Genomic DNA, 25,418 nt, shown 5'->3' with positions numbered 1-25,418 from the left:
GTTAAATTGCACGGCGGTTGAGTTGAACAGGGGTTGAGCTGCAGGAGGAGGTTCAGTTGAATGGGGTTTCAGTTAAACGGGACATGTATTTAACAGAGGGTTGAGTTAAAAGTGGGTTGACTTTTAACCGAGTTCAGTTAAAGGGCTTCACTTTGCCCCGAAATCAGTTAAACGACGGTTCAGTTGCACGGGGACCATAAATTGGTAAAAAGACCTGAAGCAGCTAAGCAAACCATACTTTTACCAATTTGCTGATTGAAAATTGAGCCAATTTCTTCCTTTTATCTTCCAGTCTTTCCAAATTTTTCTGCTTTCGAAGTTTTCCTTCCTCGGCAAGCTTTTTCTCTACTTCCTGTAATTTCTTTGCCTCGAGTTTCTTTCTCTGCATATACGCTTTTAGAACTTCAGTTTGACGGTCACCTAAAGAAACAGAATTAGTTTCATAAAAATATATATATATATATATATATATATATATATATATATATATATATATATATATATATATGTATACAATGCATATATATATATATATATATATATATATATATATATATATATATATATATATATATATATATATATGTATACAATGCAATATATATATATATATATATATATATATATATATATATATATATATATATATATATATATATATATGTATACAATGCAGTCCGCCTTCTAGACTCAATAAATATAACGCATGGCTAAAATCGGAATTTTATTTTTATCGTATTTGTTATATCTATCATGTTTAGTCTACTATAGATCTATTTTGTTATTTGTTGTATTGTATATATATATATATATATATATATATATATATATATATATATATTTTATATATATATATATATATATATATATATATATATATATATATATATATATATATATATATATATATATATATATATATATATATATATATATACATGAGAGATATACATTTATTAAGAAAAGAAAACAAAACATTATTCGCCATTCGCCTGCCAAGAAAGGCAATAAGCTTGTAAGGCCAAGCGAGGTTATCACCCTAAGCTAATTAAAACCACATTCATATTACGCTATTCAATACAGAAGAAACTAAACTGATGGAAGAAAGGAAAAAAAGAGAAAGAGGAAAAAGACAAGAAGAAGACAGAAAAAAAATTAACAGAAAAAAAATTAACAGCAAGTAAATTAGGGAAATGCCTTGAATAGAATGACAACCTGGAACGGGCCTTACATCAAAATTATTCACGAGATAATAGAAACTTCTTTACCCGTGACTTGAAAGCCGGAAGACTAGGCACATTTTTTACACCCTCGGGCAAAATATTTCAAACATGGGGACCATACTGGCGAATCACAAAAGATGCCCGAGTAGTACTCCTAAACTCATGGGTTAAGTTATCAGCTTTTCTTGTATTATGATCATGACGGTCTCCATTAAAAGTAAAAAGATTTTCAAAAGCAGGGGGGAGCAGATGATTAAAGTATTTATACGAGAAAATCGCAACTTGGTAATCACGAATTTGGGATACATCCATTAACTTATTCTTTTTAAAATGCTCATGAGCAGGAACATCATCAGAATCATAAAATTCCGATAATAATTTTACAGCTCTATTCTGAAGTTTTTGTACTCTTTTGAAACATGTTACAAAATTACTTGCCCATATAGAGCATCCGTACCTAATATATGGACAAAATATTGAAAAATAAATCATTTTTAGAATCATTTTTGGGATTAGATTTTTAATTGGCTTCGCATCACCCCAAGACCTCTGCTTAATTTTTCAGCTATAGCATTTGAATGGTTTTTCCACGACAGGTTTTCATCAATTAAAAACCCCAAATATTTTGTTGTTGCTACTCTTTTTTATTACATTTCCTCGAACCATAATTTGATCATTGCCAACACTTGACGAAAGTCTAGAGAATATCATGAAAAAAGTTTTAGAAAAGTTTAGGGTTAACAAATTTTGTTGAGAAAAAGTTAGAAATTCAGAGACACCATTATGAATTTTATTATACAAAACATCAAGCGAAGGCGCAGCTAGAAAGAGCAAAGTGTCATCTGCAAATAGGATGACACCAGCCTCCGACAGGTAATGCTTCATTCGATCAATAAAAATGATGAAAAGGAGGGTTCCCAGGATTGACCCTTGTGGGACCCCGCACTCCATTTTCTTTTTTGAAGATAAAAATGATCCATTCTGTACTATCTGATACCGGTCGTGTAGATATATGAAAACCACTCAAGGCTTGAACCCCTCACCCCAATCGAGGCAAGAACTTGAATAAGCCATGGGTGGTCCACCGTATCGAATGCTTTTCTCATATCCAAAAACACAGCTGCGGGTATAAGACCAGCTTCAAACGCATCATTAATCCAATCAATCAATTTCAGAACTGCCATATCCGTAGATAGCCCTTTTCTGAACCCAAATTGGTTTTCCATTAGAATTTTATTCTTTTCAATATAATAACTTAACTGGGCATGTACAGCTTTCTCATATAACTTAGAGAAAAATGGGAAAACAGGTATAGGTCTTCGATTCGATGGGTCATCTTTTTTCCCTCCTTTATGAAGAGGAACCACTCTTGCAATTTTTAGTGTTTGCAGAAAACTCCATGATCCAGAGAAAGGTTGACGAGGTGCGTCAAGACAGGTAAGACACTCGTTTTTGCGGCTTTTATGAGTTTCAGCGAAAACTCATCCATCCCACTAAACATCTTGCAAATTCAAAGGAATTCTCACTAGCAGGCTGTCTTTCAAAAACAGATCCAAAACTCACAGATGTGCGTAAGCTAGCCCGCGCTTGATCGCAAAGTCTTTTCCCTTCATTTGCAAAATAATCACACAGAAATTCAGCTATGTGTTGAGAATCAGTAAGACGACCTTCCGTCGTCTCCATGGCTCTCACCTCCTCCCTACTGTGAAAATTACCCAAAAGTTTATTTATTGTTTTCCATGTATTTTTCATATTCCCTTGATTTTCATGAAATTCATTTTGGAAATGAAGTTTCTGAGCTTTCCGTTTTACTGAATTTAAAATATTCCGAAACTTTTTGAATTTTATAAAATTATCATTTGAATGATCCTTTAAATAATTCACATAAAGTTGTTTTTTCTGCTTTATTGAAACTAGAATGGCTTTTGTTATCCATGGTTTCTTAGGAAAATTTCTATTAGGGTTGATTCTTCGTAAGGGACATGTTTCATTCATTACATTAGTCACTATCTCACTGAAGAGGTCATATGCTGTATTTGGACACTTTTCCTCTATTACACGCGAAAAATTCGTTTCATCCATCTTATTTGCAAAACTGTTTAGGTTTTTACTTTTCATTTCACGGTAAAACGATGCCCTTGCACACCGTTTATTTTCCTTTGACTGATTCAGCTTTATTTTACTTATTATAACAAGGTGATCCGACCCGTCGGACACAATCACATCTGCTTGGGATCTTTCAAGTAATCCACCATTAACGAAGAAATTATCAATTAAGGTGGCCGAAAGATGCGAAATCCGAGTTGGAATAGTTACAAGAGGAAAACTATCATGTGACACCATCATATTAACAAAATCTGAGCTATTCGCTTTTTTTTAGTAAATCAATATTAAAATCTCCGATCATAAATTTATTTTTATTTTCTTTATTAATTTTATCTAATAAAAATTCAAATTCATCAATAAAAAAACTAATATCATATGACGGATTTTTATAAATTAACCCCAAAATCAAATTTTTTGTCCCTTCATTTTTTATTTCGATGAAAAGGGTTTCGATCCTACCTTCCAGTCACAGGGAGAGGTCATCCCTAACCCAATATTGGGTACCTTCATTTATCAAAATACATAGACCGCCCCGCTCTCTTCGCTCGCAAACATATCCCGGAAAAGAAAAATCCCAGGGCAGTGACTTGCTAGAAACAAATGTCTCACATAGGCCTACAATGTACGGTTTCTTATCTAGTAAATTTAAAATCTCACATAAAGGAGAATATGCCGTTCTTCTTAGACCTTGACAATTCCAGAAAACGATCGCTCTTTCATCTGCACTCACAGGTTTGAAATACTCATAAAGATTATTTGGATTCACATAATTACTTGGGCGGTAATTCAACGAAAAATTATCGATGCATTCATCATCAGCCGCAAGTATGTCACGAGCTTGGCTTCTAAGAATAAACCGGTTATGCGGTCGTATTCGGCAAACGGACCACTTCAGCCATGGCTCTAATTTTACGGATCTCTCCTGCTGAGTCTTTTCCAAAAATTGTCCCGTTGGTTCGACCAAACATATCTGTTTCCGAGCTTACTTTTAGCCAAGTCAAGAATCTGTTTCTTTTTTGATGTTAGGTACTCGGTAACAAATATTTCCGACCGAGCAAGTTTTGACTTACATGAAAATACTTTTCTTGCAGTTTCAGCAGACTTGAACACAACCAACACAGGCGCAGGAAGCTTTTTTGCATTTACAATGGTGTCCAAATCAGTAAAATTTGTCCGAAATTTAAATACAGAAATTATTGCGGTCGAAGAAAAATCAGAAATTTGCATTTTATCCGTAATCACATTCAATATACACTCAGAGATGGGAAGGCCCCCACTTTGTTCAACACCATGAAATACAAGCTGATTTTGTCGTTTTTCCTGCTCCATATCATCAAGACGGGTTTCAAGCTGTTCAATCCCGTTTTCTAGGGCTAGGTTTGCGTATTGGAGAGCCCGTAGTTTGTTTTCAATCTCATCAAACTTGGTCGAATACTGGACAAGTATAGAGTCGTGAATCTGAGAAACAATAGAGTCAATTATATCCGCACTATTTGATAATCCAACTTTTTCACGTACTTCTTTTTCAATATCATTTCGGATATTGGATTTTAGCGTGTCCAAGTCCGATAAAGCAGAATTTATTGAATTCGCCGATGTATCTGGTAAACTAGAACCACTAATCTCGAGATGCTTATCAGGAAAATCAGCTAATTCGGCAAAAGCGTTCGCAACACCTAATTCATTTTTCTTCTTAGCCTCCTTCGAAATGCTAACAAAGGCCGAAAGCTGTGAGGCTGTTGTTGTCACGATTTCATGGCTTCCATAACAAAATACAACATAGGATATTTTTTGTTCTTGGCCTGAATTATATCCAACACTCGACATGGCCATGGTGGATAGTTTTTCAATTTTGCTAGAACAACAGCATCCTTTGTAAACTGAACCATTGAAATGTATTATCAAAAATAAAAATAAAAAACTATATATATATATATATATATATATATATATATATATATATATATATATATATATATATATATATATATATATATATATATATAAATAAGTTGTCTGTCTGTGTGTCTGTCTGTCTGTCAGGTGACGTCATGTTTCTGTGTCGACTGACGTCATGTTTTCGACTGACGAAATTACAGACCGGGACATCGGGACACAAATGACGACCGGGACACCGGCACATAGGGAATATAAATGACGACCGGGACACTCAAAGAGAAAGCGACCGGGACACAAGGAATGTTCGATTAGCAATCACCATCAACAAAGCACCGGGACACAAATGACGACCGGGACACAGGAAGTATCAACTATAACGGGGACGCCGGGGGGCACAGGGGGATATATAAATGACGACGGGGACACAGGGAATATTCGATTAGCAATCACCATCAACAAAGCTCAAGGGCAATCATTAGAATCATGAGGTATAACTAAAAAAACTAAAAAAAGGTAAAAAACTAAAAACTAAAAAAAAGACCAATTCAAAAACGAATGTATATACAGACCGGGACACCGGGACACAAATGACGACCGGGACACAAATGACGACCGGGACACAAGGAATATAAATGACGACCGGGACATAGGGACACAACTACAACGGGGACGCCGGGTACGGATTGTTTTCCCATGGACCATTATATGTTGCATGTTCAAGAGTCGGTAAACCTGACAATCTATTTATATGCACAGACAATGGGACAGCAAAGAATGTTGTATATTCGCAAGTTTTACGTAGTTAAAAACATATATATATATATATATATATATAAAAATAAATTGTTTGTCTGTCTGTCGACTGACGTCATGTTTGTCGACTGACGTCATTATAAGGATTGAGCTGTATGTCGTCATGAAGTTGTTTGTCGTCTGACGTCATGTTTGTCGACTAACGAACCTACAGACCGGGACACCGGGACACAAATGACGTGTTATGTCTGTTATAACGTAATAGAGGCAACAATCTTGACAGGGCCTTTTGAGGGTGAGGCTTTTCTTATTCCACGCATTCTCATGATTCCAATGGATCTGCCTTTTCAACCTAAGAGATTGCAATTCCCAATTTGATTAGCGTATTTAGTTTTCAGTCCAGAACCACTAAAGCTATTATGTAAATATCAAAAATATTTATGTTGTCTGAGCAATAATTTTTAGTTTTTATTTCAAAATAGAAAATTACCTGACAATTTTAGAATTATATCTATCTATATTTATAAAAATAAGTTGTCTGTCTGTGGATCAGGTGACGTCATGTTTCTGTGTCGACTGGCGTCATGAAGTTAGTTGTCGTCATTTTTGCTATGACGGTGACGTCATTAAAGATATTTAAGACATATATGTTCACGTAGAAATCTATTAATGTTTAAGTTTAAAATGACTGATGAACTTACAATGGCAAAAGCCGATGAAGATGCTCAAAGAGTCTATGCCAAAAAACTTGCTACTGATAGAGAAAGTCAGAAAAGAAAGCGTGCCGAGGAATCAAAAGAACAGCAAGGAAACAGGCTTGAGGCTAAAGAACGCAAAACCGCGCAGTTAGATGAAGATCCACCTGGACAGCGAGAGTCAAAACATATCAAAACTGAAAATGATAGCGATGATGATTGGGTTTGGGATCTTGACTTGGATAAGGTCATCAATGCCTACCAGATTTTAGTTAAAAAAACAAAGGTTAGGCGATATGTATTTCATAGTGAAGCTGACAAATAAAGAAGAAAAAGAAAACTGAAAAAAGAAAAAAATGTAAAAAACTAAAAAATACTAAAAAGAAAAAACACTCAAAGAGAAATTACAGACCGGGACACAAATGACGACCGGGACAGAGGGAATATAAATAACGACCGGGACACTCAATGAGAAATTACAGACTGGGATACCGAGACACAAATGACGACCGGGACACAGGCAATATAAATGACGACCAGGACACAGGTATTTAAGAATATCGTTCAAAGACAAATTTTTAAATGTAAGAAGACCGTTGAAAGAGAAATTTCTAATTGTAAAATGACTGAAGAACCTACAATGGCAACACCCGAGGAAGCTGCTCAAAACGAATGTATTCAAGCCGAAGTAGCTGAGTTGGTAAAGCGTTATGTTTCAGGTTCTAGGTCCGAGAGGCTCCAGGTTTGAACCTTGGGTTTAGCATTAATACAAAAGAAGAAAAAAACTAAAAAAGGTAAAAACTACAAAAAAACTAAAAAGAAAATATATATATATATTTATATATATCATTTTTCCACAAAAATAATAATTTAGTGCTTCTGTTTAAAAACAGCAATCGAATTGATGCCTCCTGATACGCAACTATCAACAAAGTGGCAATCGTTGTGGTCGGTGATCAGTTCTTACCTCGAGATAATATTCTTTATAGGCGAAACAATCAGTTGACAAGAATTGCTTAAACTCATCGATGCTACGATGCCCTACAATATCCTGACGAATATAAATGACGCCCGGGACACTCAAATAGAAATCACAGACTGGGACCACCGGGACACAAATGACGACCGGGACACAGGGAATATAAATGACGACCCGGACACAGGGACACAACTTCAGCGGGGACGCCGGGGGGCACAGGGGGATATATAAATGACGACAGCAACAAAGGAAATGGTCGATTAGCAATCACCATCAACAAAGCTCAAGGGCAAACAATAGAATCATGAGGTATAGATCTGAATACGGATTGTTTTCCCATGGACCATTATGCGTTGCATGTTCAAGAGTCGGTAAACCTGACAATTTATTTATATGCACAGACGATGGGACAGCAAAGAATGTTGTATATTCGCAAGTTTTACGTAGTTAAAAACATATATATATATATATATATATATATATATATATATTCACAGGTGGGACATAGGGACACAACTACAATGGCGCGTAACGACTTACGCGCGCGGGGGGGCTTGGGGGTCTCGCGAAGCGCCCCCACCAACTAGGTGTTGGGGTGGCGCGAAGCGCCACCCCAACAGCTAGTATATATATATATATGACCCGTTCAGTATATGTACAGAGCAGAATAGGTTGTTCGTCATGTCGTCAAGGTGAACGAAGATTTTTTACCTAAAATTATTCTATTAGATAGCCTGTGAAATTTTAAGAGACAGGTACCACGAGAAGTGGGACAATAACAAATCATTTTAACTTTGTCGGCATATCTAGAAAGATGGTTAAAACTGAAGCTTAGACTAGGCCGGGATGGGGAAGGAGTATCCGCCAAAGTGTCCTCCTCAGACAGCTTAACGACCGATAAGTAGATATACTAGTAGTATATTTCAAACCAATCAAAACGATTTGATAGGCTTTACTTTCTAAAATTAGGACTGATTGCCGTCCTTCAGGCCCTAATTTTTGAAATAATTTAAATAACATAAAATTAGAATGGAAAACTATGACGTTGAAAACAGCTAAAGTATTAAAATTTTGACAGACAAATTCAGGCGTTTTCAAATAGAATTTTTTGGACCTCCATAGATCTAACCCTAAAAGTTAGGAAATATGGAACTTAGGTACTATAGGATTTAATTATTCACATAGTAAGGATTAGATAGAGAGTTTGATGTACGCTGTATAGGGAATCTTCCAAGTTTTTTTCAGATTGGGAAGGTTTCAACAATAAAATTCTAGTTGAAGAATTTATAACTCAAAATGGCAAGGTAGTAGTCATAGTGGTTAATGCTCTTGTGGAGCCAACTAAGGAAGACAGTTGTGATTTGGATGGCTGTTAGTAATACGTAAACATGATCCCATGTAGAAATATTATACTTTTATTGGCAGAGACATATGTCAGCACAAATAGGAAAGATAGTATGCTAAGATGGAAGAAACTCCAGCTAAATGAAGTGAGACTTAGACTGATTTAGCATAGTATAAGAAAATAGAGATATGAACAATTACCTAGTTATAAGCAATATAGCAACTGACCATAAATTACATCATAAAACAACTGTGTTGTAAGAGAAACACTTTCATTTTGTCCGGTTTTATTTCCCCTCTGCTAAAATTTCAGTTTATTGCCAGAAATTACTAGAAATATAACCTCCGCTGTCCTTGCGGAAAGTATGAGTAGGTAATTCTTACCTAGGGCCGAGAAAGATGGTTTTCGCTTGTTCTTGAATCGGAGCGAACTATGTATGAATTAAAGTGGAATTTCATAGTCTATATCAAGGAAACCTATCAAAGTTGTTCCACCAGGCTTTCGTTTCTTCGAACCGTGTTTCTGCTATCGAGATTAAAGATCCGTTAAGCAAACAGCCAGCAATTTCAAAGTTGAAGTTGGCTTAAAACACAAAAGCACCTAAGATATACAACAGTTTCAAGGCCCCATTGCCAGGACACTTTCTGAGAATAGTAATAGCAAAATCTCTACATCCAAAAAAGGAGAATTTTTTCATTAGTTCGACAGAACTGCCATCTACTTTCACAAACCATTTCTATTTGTAGTTCTGTTAAGCTTGTGATTTCATCTCTGAGTTTGGGCCTCATGCGGAAGAACGGTATCACATCTGGCTCCTAAAGTTTTGTATTTCTTTCATTACTAAAGAAAGTTGGGTTTCCCCTTTTCTCCTCTTTTCAAAGATATTAGGACGTAGGCTTATGACAAGAAATTCAATTTTGGAACTAAGAGAGATACAATATTGTTTTTAACCCTGGATCGGTATCCCTTGAAGAGCGGATCAACCTAAATTGCATAAATTTTTTGGTGCAAAATACTTCTTGAAAATTTTGAATGATTTGAAAACTTCGAGGGTTACTTCTCTTGTTGTGTGCAAGGAAAAAAAGATAATTAATCTGCTCAAAAACAACTATTGACCCAAGTTGCCAGAAAAAAACTGGAGGTAAAAACTAAACCCGCAGCTCCCCCCCCCAACCCAAATTTCTAGCACAAAGAGAGACACAGTGCATTTTTGATCAAAATTATACAAGAATTTTCAATTTGTATGAATCAAGAGTCAATGAGGGCCAATGGCACCAGTCCCCCTCCCCCATAGCGAACTTTTAGCAGAATTGTAGGCACGTTGCATTTTTTTTCGAAGCGGATACACGCAAGGGTTTTCAATCTGTTTAACTGGACGATAAAAGCGGGCCATTGGCCCCTCAGCACGAACATTTTAATAAAAAAAAACATTCATACTATGCTTTGTTTGACTTGAAAGCATGCAAAGACATCAGTTAGTGTTGTTAGTATATACTCCACCCTTCCAATTATTATCTTTTATTTGCAGAGAGGCAGGCATTCGCATAACCAACTTCTTGGTTGAAAGATTATTATGTTGCGCCCTGTTTGAACTGGAATTCTATAAGGATTATCAGTTCGAATAACTGGAGAATCAAAGTGGGGATGAGGCCGTGCAATGCTGCCCGTACTCTCCCACTGCTAACTTTTGGCACGAATATAGGCTTTGTGCACTTTGTTTGAACGAAATCATAAAAGGATTTCAATCTTAATAATTGGAGGTCCAAAGCTGGACCTATTTCTAAAAACACTCCCCGTCCCTCCGTCCAGTTTTTAGCATAAAGTTGAGCATGCTGCAGCTCGTTAGACCAAAATTATACAAGGTTCTGAAATCAGTATGATTAAAGGCAAAATGAAAGAGCCACTGGCATTCCAAGACTACCTTTCTTTTAAATTTTTTTTTTTTTTTTTTTGTAATAAAGACAGGCATGTTGCCTTTCGTTTGGAGTGGAATCATGCAAGGATTTTTAATCCATACTAGTGAAGACATAAGTTGGTCAGTAGCCCATCCTCCCCCACTCTCCCTGCTACCAATTTTCTCACCGAGTTACAGCCAGGTTGCGCCTTAGTTGTGCCAGAATAACACAAGAGAATATATACTGCACCTTATTTGAAGTAGAGTCGAGTAAGAATTTTCGATCGAAATTGATTAAGGCACAAAGTCAATTCAATCCCACTTATAAATTTTCAGAGGAAATGTAGGCAAGATACAACTTTTTTGTATCAAAAATTGATATCCGATACCAAGAGGGCCCGTGACCTCTTGAAGACCTCTTCCCTCTCATCGTAAACAATTCATCTGCATAATAGGAGGAATAAACAGGGCCCTCCGAGACATCTTCCCGTCACCAACTTCCTAGCAGAGAGATAGGCAAAGGGGCGTCAGTTGTGGGGGGAGGGGGGTTGCCCATTCCAGGTTCACAGAAATACATTTAAGTGTCCCTCTCAATTTAAATTTGGTGAGAGTGCCGAAAGCCAGGAAGACGTTAATTGACAAATTTTAGATCGTCAAATTTTACAGCTCGGCTATCACAAATAGTGACTTGTAAAATGATGAATCGTAAAGCATGTTCCTCTACAATAACGAAGGATAACATATCTGTGCTAATTTGTCAAAATCTTTATTCATTTCCGGTACATTTTAGGGCAGAAAAATCCATCTTCATGCATGTGCTTCGACAATGACTACAAAGAATAGTGCAACGATAGAACATCTGATTCTGCAATTTGGAAAATCCGTCCTAGCCAATACGAGCCACCGATCACTACTACACGAACCAGCCCCTCCCAATAGTCAAACTCGGGTACAAAATAAACTTCTACCGCCTAAAGTACGAACTAATTGTTACACCAACTCATTCATGCCTTTCTTCACATCAATTTTCAATGCTGAGCCGTAGTGTGTGATTGATTTTTGTTTAAATGTAAGAATTTGTAAAAAAAAAACTGAATTTAGCTATGCTACAATAGTTTTTAAATATACCGATCTCTCTCTCTCTCTCTCTCTCTCTCTCTCTCTCTCTCTCTCTCTCTCTCTCTCTCTCTCTCTCTCTCTCTCTCTCTCTCTCTCTCTCCCTCTCCCCCCTCTCTCTCTCTCTCTCTCTCTCTCTCTCTCTCTCTCTCCCTCTCTCTCTCCCTCCCTCCCTCTCATTTGTCTTGCAACACACCATTTGAAGTTCTGAAAGGTTGAAAACTAAGGCATTCAATCAATGGCAAACAAACAAAATTTAAGTATTCCCCCGCAAAAAAAAATTCAGCAAAGGCAACCAAAGATTGCTTCAACACTTCATATTACCCTAGTAACGCAGATCTAGCATATTCCATGAAAGTGCAAAAGCTAGCCGCGTGAATTATATTGTTGTAAATCGAATATTACGCAAAACACCAGGATACATGGAAGCGCTGCTATCGGCATTAAAAGTATGGATCCACACCTAGTAGTATCCAGAATTAATCAAAGGTTTCACTTTAGGAAGGGTCACCACTTAACAGGTATTTAATACTGATACACTTCAGGATAAGAATTTAACAGGATTCCAAAAACAGCTGGAATGCTTTCAGGGAAATATGCTCGTTTGGCAGAATATAATTTTTTAGAGGGGAAAATTAGAAAAACGGCTTTAAGTAAGGGAAAGCTTTTAGCTTATTACAAGAGAAAAGCATTTAGCTTCTAAATAAAATTTGTAATGAAGGGAGATTCCTAGTGACTTAAGGGAAACTTTAATGAAAATCCCGTGTCAGAACATGAAACCGAATGTGATGAAAAAAGAGGCATTTGTATGATTTCGGTAGGAGGCAAATTGTTATGCGCGGTAATATTAATTAGACTTAGAGATTCTGTAGATGACGTTTTAACAGAAGAGCGGAGTGGTTAGAAAAGGGCAAGGATACGTTTAACGAATTTACATGTTTAAATCAATAAGTAAAACATGTTTGAATCTGCAGATCCATTTAGTTCCCAGTTTTTTCGATTATGAGCATGTGTTTAATTTTGCTGATAGAAAATCTTTAGAGAATGTCCTATTCTTCTATATTAGATAAATACGTTAAAATAATTTTTGCAATGTACAAGAATGATATCGCTGCAGCTACAGTTGGAAGCACGGTTAACAGTCGATTTTCTTTGGAATCAGGATGTAAGCGGTGTTGTGTTTTACCGCCCTTTATACGGATTGCATTAAATGGATTTATTCCTGAGGAAAACAGTAAAGACTATGGGAGGATATGGAACTAAACGGAAAAATAAGCATCCCCCAGACTTTGATTCTGCAAATGATTTGGGTGTCCTGGATGAAAATTTTAGTGAAATGAACAACTTTTTGAAGTTTTGAGAGTTTACGGCACACAAAAAGATTTAAAAGTACTGGTAATAAGAATAAGTAGCTTAAATATAAATAAATAAGGAAAAAGGAGTGTTATTAGTTTTCGAGAAGATTGATCAAGTGGGAGGTTTCTTACACCTAGGTAACATTATTCTTAAGAATGAAGATGAAGACGGGCCTATTGAAGATGAATACAGTAGAAGAACCAAGACACAGGTCACTCCTCAACAGTTGACTAGAGTTTAAAAGAATAGGAAGATCAAGCATAGCTCCGTAAATTAGGTACTTCGTAACTAGGTTCTTATATTGTAATGTTTTATGTTGGTTTCGGTAAATGGTCTCATGCTCCATACTATTATTCTTTTTTTTATTTTTGCCCATCCACGTAAGCTCCGCTTTTGTTGTGCTATTATATGAGAAATTATTATTTTCAATAAAATTGTTCTACTACTACTACTAAAAAAACTTCAGGATAATAGAAATATGTTTTCGAGAGGAATTGTCAGCGGATTGTTTTAGACACTCGTCTAAACAACCGGATAATAAACAGATAACCATAGACAAGACGCGGTTTGTTACCATTGTCTAGGGCTACAACTAAACAAAAGTTAAAATGGTTGGGTCATACTATATGGTTGATCGCACTCTAAAAATTACAGCTTTTGGCAATACAGCTGGGGCAAAACGAAAACCAGAATCTCCTCCAATTCGGTAAAAATAGAGGTACTGGTACTGCCAGACGACTTGGTGAAGCTTACACTTCGTTTTTCGATTCAAATTGCACCAAAAAGAGTAGGAAACAAAAGTGAAGTCTAAATTTTGAAAAGAAAAAAAATTTGAAAACTTGCCTGTTTTTGTCATGGTACCAAATGATAGTTGCTTTTGTTTTCCTTCGTTTATCCCAATATTATCTATTGGCGGTTTGATTGGAATCAATAAAATGTCGTTTTCTCTTTGTGCATTGGTTCCATTACTTTTAACTGGATCTCCTATATCAGGACAAATGCTAAATTCAGAACCTTCAGGTAAAACTGTTGTGGTATCTAATTTGTGAAGCTTCTTGTCCCCCTCAAGTGGAAGCAGCTTTACACTTTGATGATGATGTACTGAGCCTCTATCGTCTTTAGCAGAATTAGAAGATGGCGGCCCGTTTGGATGAACACTAGGAAGAATGGGATCAGGCAGTAACACGTTCTTAGCACTGTCTGCTCTGCAATGCTCATTTACTTTAAGTACACCTGCAGTATGGTGTTCAAGTCCTTGTGTTACTGGACCTGAGGTTGGAGTTGATGTCAAATTTTCAGAAGCCTTGAAACCTGTTTTTTTAACAGAGTCATCTCGACTTGGAACAGTACTATTTGCACATGTTTGACCGTATATTAATGACGACTCAGCTACATTCCGCGCAGAAGAACCGATCACAGCTCTAGAAGATCTAAGTACACTACTAGTTTGATCAAAAGAGCCTAGTCCTTCCGCCGTTTGTATCTTATCAGGCAAATGCATATTTTTACTTATTTGATTATGTCCTATTTTATATGTCACATGGTCAATACACGTGGGAGTTAAATTTTCAACAGAGCCAAGAATATAGCGAACGTGATCAACAAGGCCAGGTTTTTCTACTGGATCGGCCAGATGACCATTTTCGATCATTTCATTTGATTCGACTGAACAAGTCCCATCATGTGGTGACTTTGGCTGTGGTGGGAGATTGAGCAAACACTCACGTGATTTGCTTCTTGACCACGGCGTGTTTCGAGGTCTCTTTTCTAGCCAACTTTCTGAGGAATGTAGATACGAATTTTTCGAAAAGTTTGACGATTTAGACAAGTGTGATTTATGAAAATTATAACCTAATTCTTGTAAACCTTTCAACCTTTTTCCTTTCTTTTCTGATCTTTCTGTCAATGCACGCTTCGGTCTCTTTCCTGCAAGACGATAATTTGTTTTAAATTCCTCGTCCTTTAATTTGGACCTTCCACTTTCTGGGATGAACTGGAAGATTGGATGAGACGATGATGCAACTTTCATCCCAGTTTGGGTAGAAGAGTCTGCAATCAAAGGACATTGCTCACTCTTGTCTCTTTGTTGGTTTTTTTGTACCCCTTGAAACACACAATTAGTCATGGTGGACTCATCTTTCTTCACACAGGTTTCTCTCACAGGTTTAGAAGTCAAACTGTCACCAGGACAAACAATATGACCAGCATCATCAATTAAAACTGCCTTTTGTACTGGTTCTGACTGATTTGAAACTTCATAATTTTCAACTAAGTGGTCATATTTTCTTGAATCAGTTCCTTCATGGCCTATTTTTGGCTCTGGCAAAGACTCAAGCAAATACTCACGTGATTTACTTCTTGACCAGGGCGTGTCTCTAGGTCTGGTTTCTAGCCAATCTTCCCATGATCGCAGAGAAGAGTTCTTGTGGGTTTTTGTCTTTTCAGGACTGCACAATTTATAAGGACCCTGGTCTGATTTTAGCAAAGCCTTTTTTTGTTTTTCTTTTCGATTTGTGTTTTCATTTGAAAGAATTTTTGCTTTCTTTTCTCTCAGACCATATTTCTTTTTTGATACCGCTATTTTTACTGTCGATCTTCCTCTGTTTTGTACTTTAGCATCATTTACAGGGCATGGCCTTGATGATGAAGTAGCTTCTTTCCCAGTTTGAGTAGAAGAATTTACAGACAAACAAACTTTATCAATCTGGTCTGTTTGGGTTGCTTCTTGCACACCTCCGAATACAGGATTTGTCAGAGTAGATGCATCTTTTTGGAAAAGATTTTCTTTTGAAGTTCTTTCATCAACTCCAATTAAAAATTCTGGAGAAAAATTTTTCCTTGGAGTAACGTCATGAGCTTCTGGAATAATTCTAGAACTAAAATCTACATTTGGATCAAATCGAGATTTACGCGCTATTTTCCTTCTAAAAATTTGAGGTGAATATCTTATATCCTTGTCTTCTAAGCCTAAAACAAATAAAAAAGAAATATTGTAAATATCATAAAATCATAGAAAATAATATGAATAATAAAAAGTTAAGGAGCTAAACAGCAGAAACATCAAAGTAATTTATTATACAAAACAGGACGAACAAAAAAAACATCATTGTACAGAGCATAATAATTTTATTATTACTAGAAAGTTCGAATAGACAGTGTATAGCAGTTCAAAATGTGTTATGTAACACAACAAAACTTACCAGGAGAGGAAAATATAAGAAAATTTATTTCAGGTTTTTTTTTATTTCCTAAATGACATATCGTTCCTAAAAAAGACTTCTTTTTTTTATAGATCCGCGATAAAACAAAAACAGGTACTCCTGTATTATTCAGAACACACTCGAGAAATTTGCTGAGTGTAAGATCGATGAAAACCGGTTTCCTAGCCACTAATACAAATGAAGGGTGACAGAATGCACTGGAATTGTATAACTTAGATTAAATATTTACAAATAGGGCGTGGGATAAGGTTAGATTACGTTAGGGTACTTTACCCCACCCCCTCCATCAAATATGGAGGGGATGTCCCCTATACCAAATTAAATTCTTATATAAATTAAAATATTATAATTTCATCGTGTTTTGGTATATTTCATTATGATTAACCTAATTTCACTTCTCGAGTGTGTTCTAATTAATAAACTCACCACAACGCCAAGCCACCTGAGGCCAACACAGTTACACACTCTCCTCCTCCATCCTAATCTATTCAAAGCCTCCCTCTTTACACCCTCCCACGAAGTTTCCATTTGCTTCAGGTTTTTCTTTATGATATCCTCCCATCCCAAATGCGGACAACATGCTTTCCGTTTAGCCCGAGACGGTTCGCCGAAAAGGACAATCTTGGGCAATCTATCATCCTTCATCCGCAGAACGTGCCCTAGCCATCTCAACCTTTACCTAATTATAGCCTTAGATAGCAGGATTGAACCACACACTGTTCATATCACCTACTGTTTGAGATACGGTCAGTCAGCCAGGTACCCAGAACAATCCGTAGGCAATTTCTCTGCAAAACATCTAGCAAATTTTCGTCTACTTTTCGGAGCGGCCATGCTTGACAAATGTCAATACTGTAGCTTCCAATATTCTAATTTGCTTTGCACACTTATCTTCCTATTCTTCCAAACCTTTTTTAGCTACGAAAAAGCAACCCTGAGCCTTGGCTATTCTACTTTTAACGTCTTCACTGCTCCCCACCGTCTTTGCGAATGATACTACCAAGGTAAGTGAAGCTGTCTACCTGATCAATCATCTCGTTGCCCAACATCACCTTTTTCATCTTCACTGATTCCTAGCCTTAGTGACTTAGTCTTTTTAACATTTTTTTTCAACCTATTCTAGCACCTTGAACTCGCAAAACCTCTAAGAGCTCATTCATTTTGCTCGCACTTTCTTCTAAGATGTTGAAATCGTCAGCATAATTAAGTCCAGGAGAGTTTTCCCCCCCAATTTGATTCCGTGATCTCCCATTGCCTTTCCTGTGCTTCGACAAAATCCATTAGAATGATCCATACAAAGAGTGATAAAACACAACCTTGCTTAACTCCTGATTTAGTACGAAACCAGCTACCGACCTCATTTCCTACCTTAACTGCAGCAAGTATATTCTCGCACATGGCACTAATCACTTTTATGTATTTGTCTGGTATACCATACAATGATAAAACCTTTGCTAAAGCTCTTCTATCATAGGATCGAACACTTACTCACAATCAATAAAACTGAGAACCGAAGGTATTTGATAACTCAGGCACTTCTCAATTATTAACCTAAGAGTGAAAATTTGGTCGACACATCCTCTACCTTTTCTAAAACCACAATGTTCTTCTCTTCTCTTCTTTTTCCCCCCTTTTAGTGTGAGTGTGTGGTGCATTTGTGTGTGTATATGTGTAGGTATCCGGTAAATAAATATTGAGAATTATGTTAGTTTGCAACTCATTCCTTCCTTGGCCGATATTGGAAAGGAAAAGTATTGCTGTATCTTTTTTCTGTTTGTATATTTTCTTAATCTATTTCTTTTAATTCACTTATTGCTTGTGTTAAGGATAGTTATTTCAGTCATATTATTGTTGGTTATATTTATTTCCGTTTTTTAAAGGAAGTTATTAAGGGCTCTTTTAACTTTCATTCGTCCCGGGATTTACTGAGAAGAATAATATTGGATAGTTATGATGATTTTTTCTCACTTGACCAGTACCGTTTAAATGATTTTGAAAATGGTTGTAGATTCTGATAGATTGCGTCCACTTGAGAATAGTCCACTTAATTTGGCCCATTTGGAGATAATAGATGAAAGTAGAGGGATTGATGATTTTGTTGTAGAGGAAAGTAAAATAACAGTACGCTATATTAGCCCGGTTGATATTTCTGAATCGATGCTTAATAGTTCTCTTGTAGTTTCCCATTTGAATTGTCGGGGACTGCAAAGCAGTGTAACATATTTAAATGAACTATGTATGTTTTCTGGAATTCAAATATTAGCTCTAACTGAAACTTGGTTACAGAATCATAATTCTAGTTTATTAGAAATAGGTAATTATCGATTGTGTCTTAAGAATAGGGAGACTCGTCAGCATGGTGGACTGGGTGCTTACATTAGAAAAGACTTGCTAGCTATAGAAAGAGATGATTTAAGGGTTAATAGAGAAATGGTATTTGAGAGTTTGGTATTAGAGGTTAGCAAGAAATCCAAGGTGTTTTATTTGGTTGTTGTTTATAGACCTCCGTCGAGCAATATTAATGAATTTTTTATGTTACTAGAAGAACAGTTGGACATGATTAGGAGTAGAAACTTACCTATATTTGTGTGTGGTGATTTCAATATTGACCTAATGAATCTGTTTATTAATACAGAAGTTAGCCAGTTTTTAAATATTATGCTGAGTTATGGGTTGAAGCCTACGATTACAGTCCCAACTAGGGTTACTATGAATTCAGCATCGTTGATTGATAATATTTTTGCTAATGTCAGTTACTATAATGCAAGTGTGATAATAAATGAAGTATCTGACCATTTTGGGATATTTTTGAGTGTTCAAAATTTTTTTAGTAAAGGTACTAGGCTTAACTCAAATTCACAAAATAGATATAAAAAAGTGATCATTGATAATAATGTGCTCATTCTTTATAAAGTAAAGTTAGAGAAATGTAATTTTAAATTTTTAAATAGTAATGAACTAGATATTAATGCTAAGTTTCAAAACTGGTATTCAATTATAAATAGTTTATTGATTGATTGTAGTATTTGTAAAAATGCAACTCGTCGTAGAGAAACTCCAAAGAAACCCTGGATCACCCAAGCTCTTTTAAAGGCTATTATTAGAAGAAGATATTTGTTCAAAATGTGTGCGGCTAGTAATAGTGTAAGTGATAAAACAGAATACAAGATTTATAGTAACAAGTTAAATGCACTACTTCGTAAAGCCAAAGCTGATTACTATCGTAATAAATTTAAATCTTGTGAAGGTAACCCTAGAAAAACATGGCAAATTATAAAATCCGTCGTAAGTCCTAATAATGATGGTATATTTCCTGACGGTATACATAATGATAGTACAACTGCTGATAGAATGTGCCGTCATTTTGCTAATGTGGGAAAGGATTTGGTCCAAAGTATAGTTATTTCTGAGCATGAAGGTAGTTTTAAGAAATATTTATCGAATGCAAGTGATGTTTCGGCGTATTTGAAGCCAATCAACGCTTCTGAGCTTTCTGAAACATTGAAAAATTTAAAAATTGGAGCTTCAGGCTCTGATTTTGTAACAGTTAAAACTTTAAAGTATATTTACCCTGTTATTTCCGGTCATTTAGTGTATTTATTTAATGAATGTTTAAGGACTGGGGTGTTTCCAAGTTGTTTTAAAATTGCAAAAGTTATTCCTGTCTATAAAGGTGGAGATAAAAATGTACTAGGAAATTATAGGCCCATTTCTTTATTACCAGTAGTATCTAGATTGTTTGAGAAATTGATAGTTAAAAGAATGGTTGAATTTTTGGAGAGTAAATCATTTTTTAATCCAAATCAATTTGGTTTTCGGAAGGGTTTATCTACTGAGCATGCTGTTTTATTTTTGACAACTTTTGTGAATGATGCGTTGGATAATGGTATGAAAGTCGCTTCTGTTTTTCTTGATATTGTAAAAGCTTTTGACTGCGTCGACCATTTTATACTCATTGCCAAATTAGAAAATTACGGTTTTAGAGGACCATTTCTTGAATTACTGTCCTCGTTTTTAAAAGAAAGAACTCAATATGTACAACTAGGAGATAATGTTTCTTCAGTCAGTAGTGTTAAATTTGGAGTACCTCAAGGATCTGTTCTTGGTCCCCTGTTATTTTTAATTTTTATAAATGATTTATGTAGAGCTTTTAATATGATTTCGTATGATCTTGACATTGGATGTGACGGGGAAAAAGTAATTGTCCCCAGCTTTGCGGATGACACTCATATAACTGTGGCTGCACGAACAGGAATTCAGCTGTTGAGTCGTATTAGTTCTTGTCTGGAGTCTGTACACAATTGGATGAAGCTTAATAAGCTAAATTTGAATTATAGTAAATCTTGCTTTTTATTGTATGGTAGGAGCTCAAATTATTACCCTTGAATAGACAGACTTAATATTGCTGATATGGGTATTCTAAGAATGAATTGTACAAAATATCTAGGAGTTTTAATTGATGAATGTCTCAGCTTTAGAGAACATATAGATTATATTAGTCTTAAACTCGCTAGGAATGTTGGCATTTTAAGAAAGTTGCAGTATATTTTCCCAAGAGATATTTTAAGAACAATGTATTATTCCTTAATTCATCCTTATCTGCTATATTGTTGCAATGTTTGGGGTAGTACATTTCCTTCTCATCTCGATCGTGTTCGAGTTTTGCAGAATAAAGCGCTTCGAGTGTTATGTGGTGTAGGTTTTAAAGACTCGGTACAAAAGAGGTATATAGATTGCAAAATCTTGCCTTTAGCAGGACTTATTATTTTTTATCGAAGCCTGTTTATATATAAATATTTCCAAATTGTTTACCAATATGTTTTAAAAGTATGTTTGAATTAGGAAGTGATATTCATACACATTCTACGAGACAGTCCGATATAATTCGTCGTCCGCTTACTATTACTCGTAGATCTCAATTCTCTATTCGGCATCTAGGACCCCATGCATGGAATTGTTTACCTACGACTTTGAGAAACTTGGATAGCTTTCTTGAATTTCGGCGGGAATTAAAGCTATTTTGCCTTAATATTTATGGTTTTGATAGTTGAGTGGACCTCAAGTGGAGCCAAGATGTTGGTTTTGATTTTGGCGATACTGGTTAAGTGGTTTTAGTTTCTTTTTGTTTTGTCTCTTTTGAAGTGTAAATCCGTTTCGATTGAAATGCAGGGTAATTGATTTTTTCTTCTTCTTCTTTCTTTCTTTTTTCTTTTCCTTTTCTTTTCTTTTTATTTTTTCTTCTTTTTCGTATTGTTTTATATGTATGTGTATTGGGGTTGTAAGCCCAAACAAGCTTTGCTTCGGGCCATTTGCTTGTTTTGTTGTGTTATTTATATTAATAAACCCATCTCTCTCTAAAAAAAAAAAAAAAACTTTGTCTACAGCATCTCTCAGTCTAAAAAGTATCTTATTTTTCAGTTATTTGCTATCTACAGAGACGAGACTAATACCTCGATAATTACCTCACTCGCTCTTATCACATTTCTTATAAAGGTTTTCCTGAAATCGCTAGGTACTTCCCATTTTTCAAAAATCATATTTATAATATTCAGTAACTTATTTCTGACCTCAGAGCCACCATATTTAAGAAACTTGTACCACACTATTATAACCTTGAGCCTTATTATTTTTTCAATCCTTGTAGTGCTGTCGCTAATTTTTCCTCATAAAGCAAATTTTCCTTCACATACAAGGTATCACAAACTTTTTCGTTTCCTCTGTATCTTTTCCTGCAATGCAATCTCGTTTTAGCACATTCTCAAAATGTTCTGCCCATCTCTTTAACCCTTTTCTCATCACTAATTGTGGCCCCGTTCTTATCTTTAACTGGGACAAGTCCAGATTGACCAATCCCACTCAGTTTATTAACATGTCAGTACAACATTTTACTATTATGCCTTCTAGCTGCATCTTCCAGATCCTCCGAAATTTTATCCATGGCCTCCACATCTCCGCAATTCATATATTAAAGCTTTCTCTACTTTCTTTACATTCCTTTTGTTTTCTTATGATCAATCATTTAGATAACTATTGTACAAGCTCCTTCTCCTCTTAATTATACATAAAACTTTTTCGCTAATATTCCTAGCTGCGGTCCTAACTTTCTTCCCAAGACACCATCAATAACTTCAGAAATTGTGTCCCTAAAGTTATTCATCCATCTTCCACATTGTCAAATTTTAAACTCTGGAAGGCAGTTACCCTTCCGAAATTTCAGCTTTAAATTTACCCTGGACACTACCAGACGATGGTCTTTATTTTTAACATCAATAACAACACTCCTATATACCCTAGTATCTTGTACTGATCCTGCCAGTCTTCAATTTACAATAAAATAATCAATAAGGTTTGCTGTCTAACCATCATGTGAATATCATGTTAACTTATGGGCCATTTTATGAAAAAACACCATATTGGTTATAACTAGATTTTTATACCTGCAAAATTACAACAGTCTGTAGCCATTGCTGTTTTCTTTTTCTACACCAAATTTACCTAAGTTAGTATACCATCTATTCTTATTTCTACCGACCTGGGCGTTAAAATCTCCAAATAAAAACACAATATTTCTACCCAGGACCCTGTCTGTTGGCTCCTGTAGCTGTATGTAAAATTCGTCAGATTCACTAGTATCTCCATTAGTTGGTTCTATAAGGGCATATTTTGGCCCCTGTAGACTTTTTAGCCATAAAATGAGTGATTAGTATCCTATTGTTAATGCCCTCGCAGTCTCGACAAGACTTAGCAGCTTCCTTATTCATCATGAGCCCTACTCCCTGTCTACGTATCCCATCCTTCCTGCCTGATTAAATTAATTAAATATCACCTAATTTCATGCTACTTTTCCCTGGGATATGATTTTCCGAAACTCCTAGTGAGTCCAGTTTGAATCGTCTGAATTTGTCAGTCAAAATGTCCAGTTCGAATTGTCTGAATTCGTCCGTCAAAATGTCGATACAACAGTCATTTGTTAACGTTGTAACATTCCAAGTTGAAATTATTTTGGCCTCAGGAGAAGCAATAGTCCAAGATATCACTGCAAGACGGGGACCAACACATCTCCCCAAGTCTACAGCAAAGCACTTAAGTCAGCTTAAAACCGGAAAGCAAAAAGTCCCTGGGACCTCCAGTAGAATAGAGGCTTTGTGAAATCCTAGGTCCATCTTGGTCAAAATATTGTTTTCAGTACTTGGCAATGCTCTTCTATCAATTGGAGTCAGAATCCTGCACAGACAATCTCAAGATTATTACCACCAACACATTATATATTCATAGGTACAAATATTATGCTACTACGGGGAGGAAACCCATAGTATATAAATTAGCTAGGAAGAAGTTTTTTTTAGTCCATAAACGCCCATCAAACTGACCAAACCCAGAAAAAAATATACATTAATCAAAATCCTGTGCAAATGCTGTTGTTCACTAGGCTATAATTTTCTCAAGGGTGACCATTTGCATCCTTGTTCTTAAGACTATAAGCTAAGTTTATCAAAAGGACCTAACATTACTAAGGATATCAGCTGCATTTAACCATATACATCCTTGTTTCCCAAAACTAAAATTTAAGTTCCTCAAAATGATCAAATATTGCTAAGGGTATTAGATGCATTTTGACCATGTGCATCCTTGTTTCTCTAAAACAAAAAGCTAAGTTCCTCAAGATGATCTAGCATTGCTATGAATATCAGATGCATTTTGACCATGTGCATCCTTGTTTCCCAAAACTAAAAGTTAAGTTCCTCAAAATGATCTAATATTGCTAAGGGTATTAGATGCATTTTGACCATATGCATCCTTGTTTTTCAAACCAAAAAGCTAAGTTCCTCAAAATGATCTAACATTGCTATGACTATCATATGCATTTTGACCATGTGCATCCTTGTTTTTCAAAACTAAGAGCTAAGTCCCTCAAAATGATCTAACATTGCTAAGGATGTCAAATATATTTTTACCATGTGCATCCTTCTTTTTCAGAACAAAAAGCTAAGGTCCTCAAAATGATCTAACATTGCTATGAATATGAGATGCATTTTGACCATGTGCATCCTTCTTTTTCAGAACAAAAAGCTAAGGTCCTCAAAATGATCTAACATTGCTATGAATATGAGATGCATTTTGACCATGTGCATCCTTCTTTTTCAGAACAAAAAGCTAAGTTCCTCAAAATGATCTAACATTGCTATGAATATCAGATGCATTTTGACCATGTGCATCCTTGTTTTTCAAAACAAAGAGCTAAGTCCCTCAAAATGATCTAACATTCCTAAGGATATCAAATACATTTTGACTATGTGCATCCTTCTTTTTCAGAACAAAAAGCTAAGTTCCTTTAAGAGACAGATGAAAAGTTTCTTATTAAAGGCTTCTTATTAAATGTTTCGTATGGTTTATTTATTATTTTTTTTTTCTTTTTTGGGTTGTTGTTTTGTTGGTGTTGTGTCCTCGATGACGCAAGAATTTTAATTTGTATTTTATTGTCGGGTGATGTGAGGGTCGTTGTTTCGTGGGGACTGCTGGTGAATTGATTTCTTTTCCTTACATATTTATATTTAGATGTTGGTTAGTATGTTTATGACAAGTTTTATGATTCTTTATTTATTGTACGCCGTTTCCCAAATAACGGGCCATTGAGCCCTTTGGGATATTGTTTTTGTTATTGTTATTTTATGAAAATAAATAGAACTTGAACTCAAAATGATCTAACATTGCTAAGGTATCCCAGAGCAGAGTTCCACATGGAAGAAACAGTGCATCAATGATGCAAAGCTTGATAGATACCTCACCGTACAAGATAGAACACTGATGAGTCCTAGGTCTACTGGCTAACC

The 25,418-nt window shown here is 35.7% G+C and overlaps 1 protein-coding gene across 2 annotated transcripts in view; it reads right to left on the bottom strand.

Annotated features, from left to right (window-relative positions):
• Nucleotides 1-25,418, bottom strand: part of LOC136030986 (uncharacterized) — an 80,303-nt gene that overhangs the window by 48,050 nt on the left and 6,835 nt on the right. The window contains exons 2-3 of one of the 2 annotated variants that reach the window (XM_065710142.1): nucleotides 14,210-16,333; nucleotides 239-420 (exon numbers count right to left, since the gene is read on the bottom strand). In XM_065710142.1, coding sequence (XP_065566214.1) covers nucleotides 239-420; nucleotides 14,210-16,333 — 2,306 coding nt within the window. The remainder of the gene's footprint in view (nucleotides 1-238; nucleotides 421-14,209; nucleotides 16,334-25,418) is intronic. The other variant, XM_065710143.1, reaches the window with a different exon arrangement.

Source organism: Artemia franciscana, chromosome 9 (assembly GCF_032884065.1).
Source record: "Artemia franciscana chromosome 9, ASM3288406v1, whole genome shotgun sequence".
Classification (NCBI taxonomy): Eukaryota; Metazoa; Arthropoda; class Branchiopoda; order Anostraca; family Artemiidae; genus Artemia; species Artemia franciscana.
This window is presented reverse-complemented; position numbering and strand designations above follow the sequence as displayed.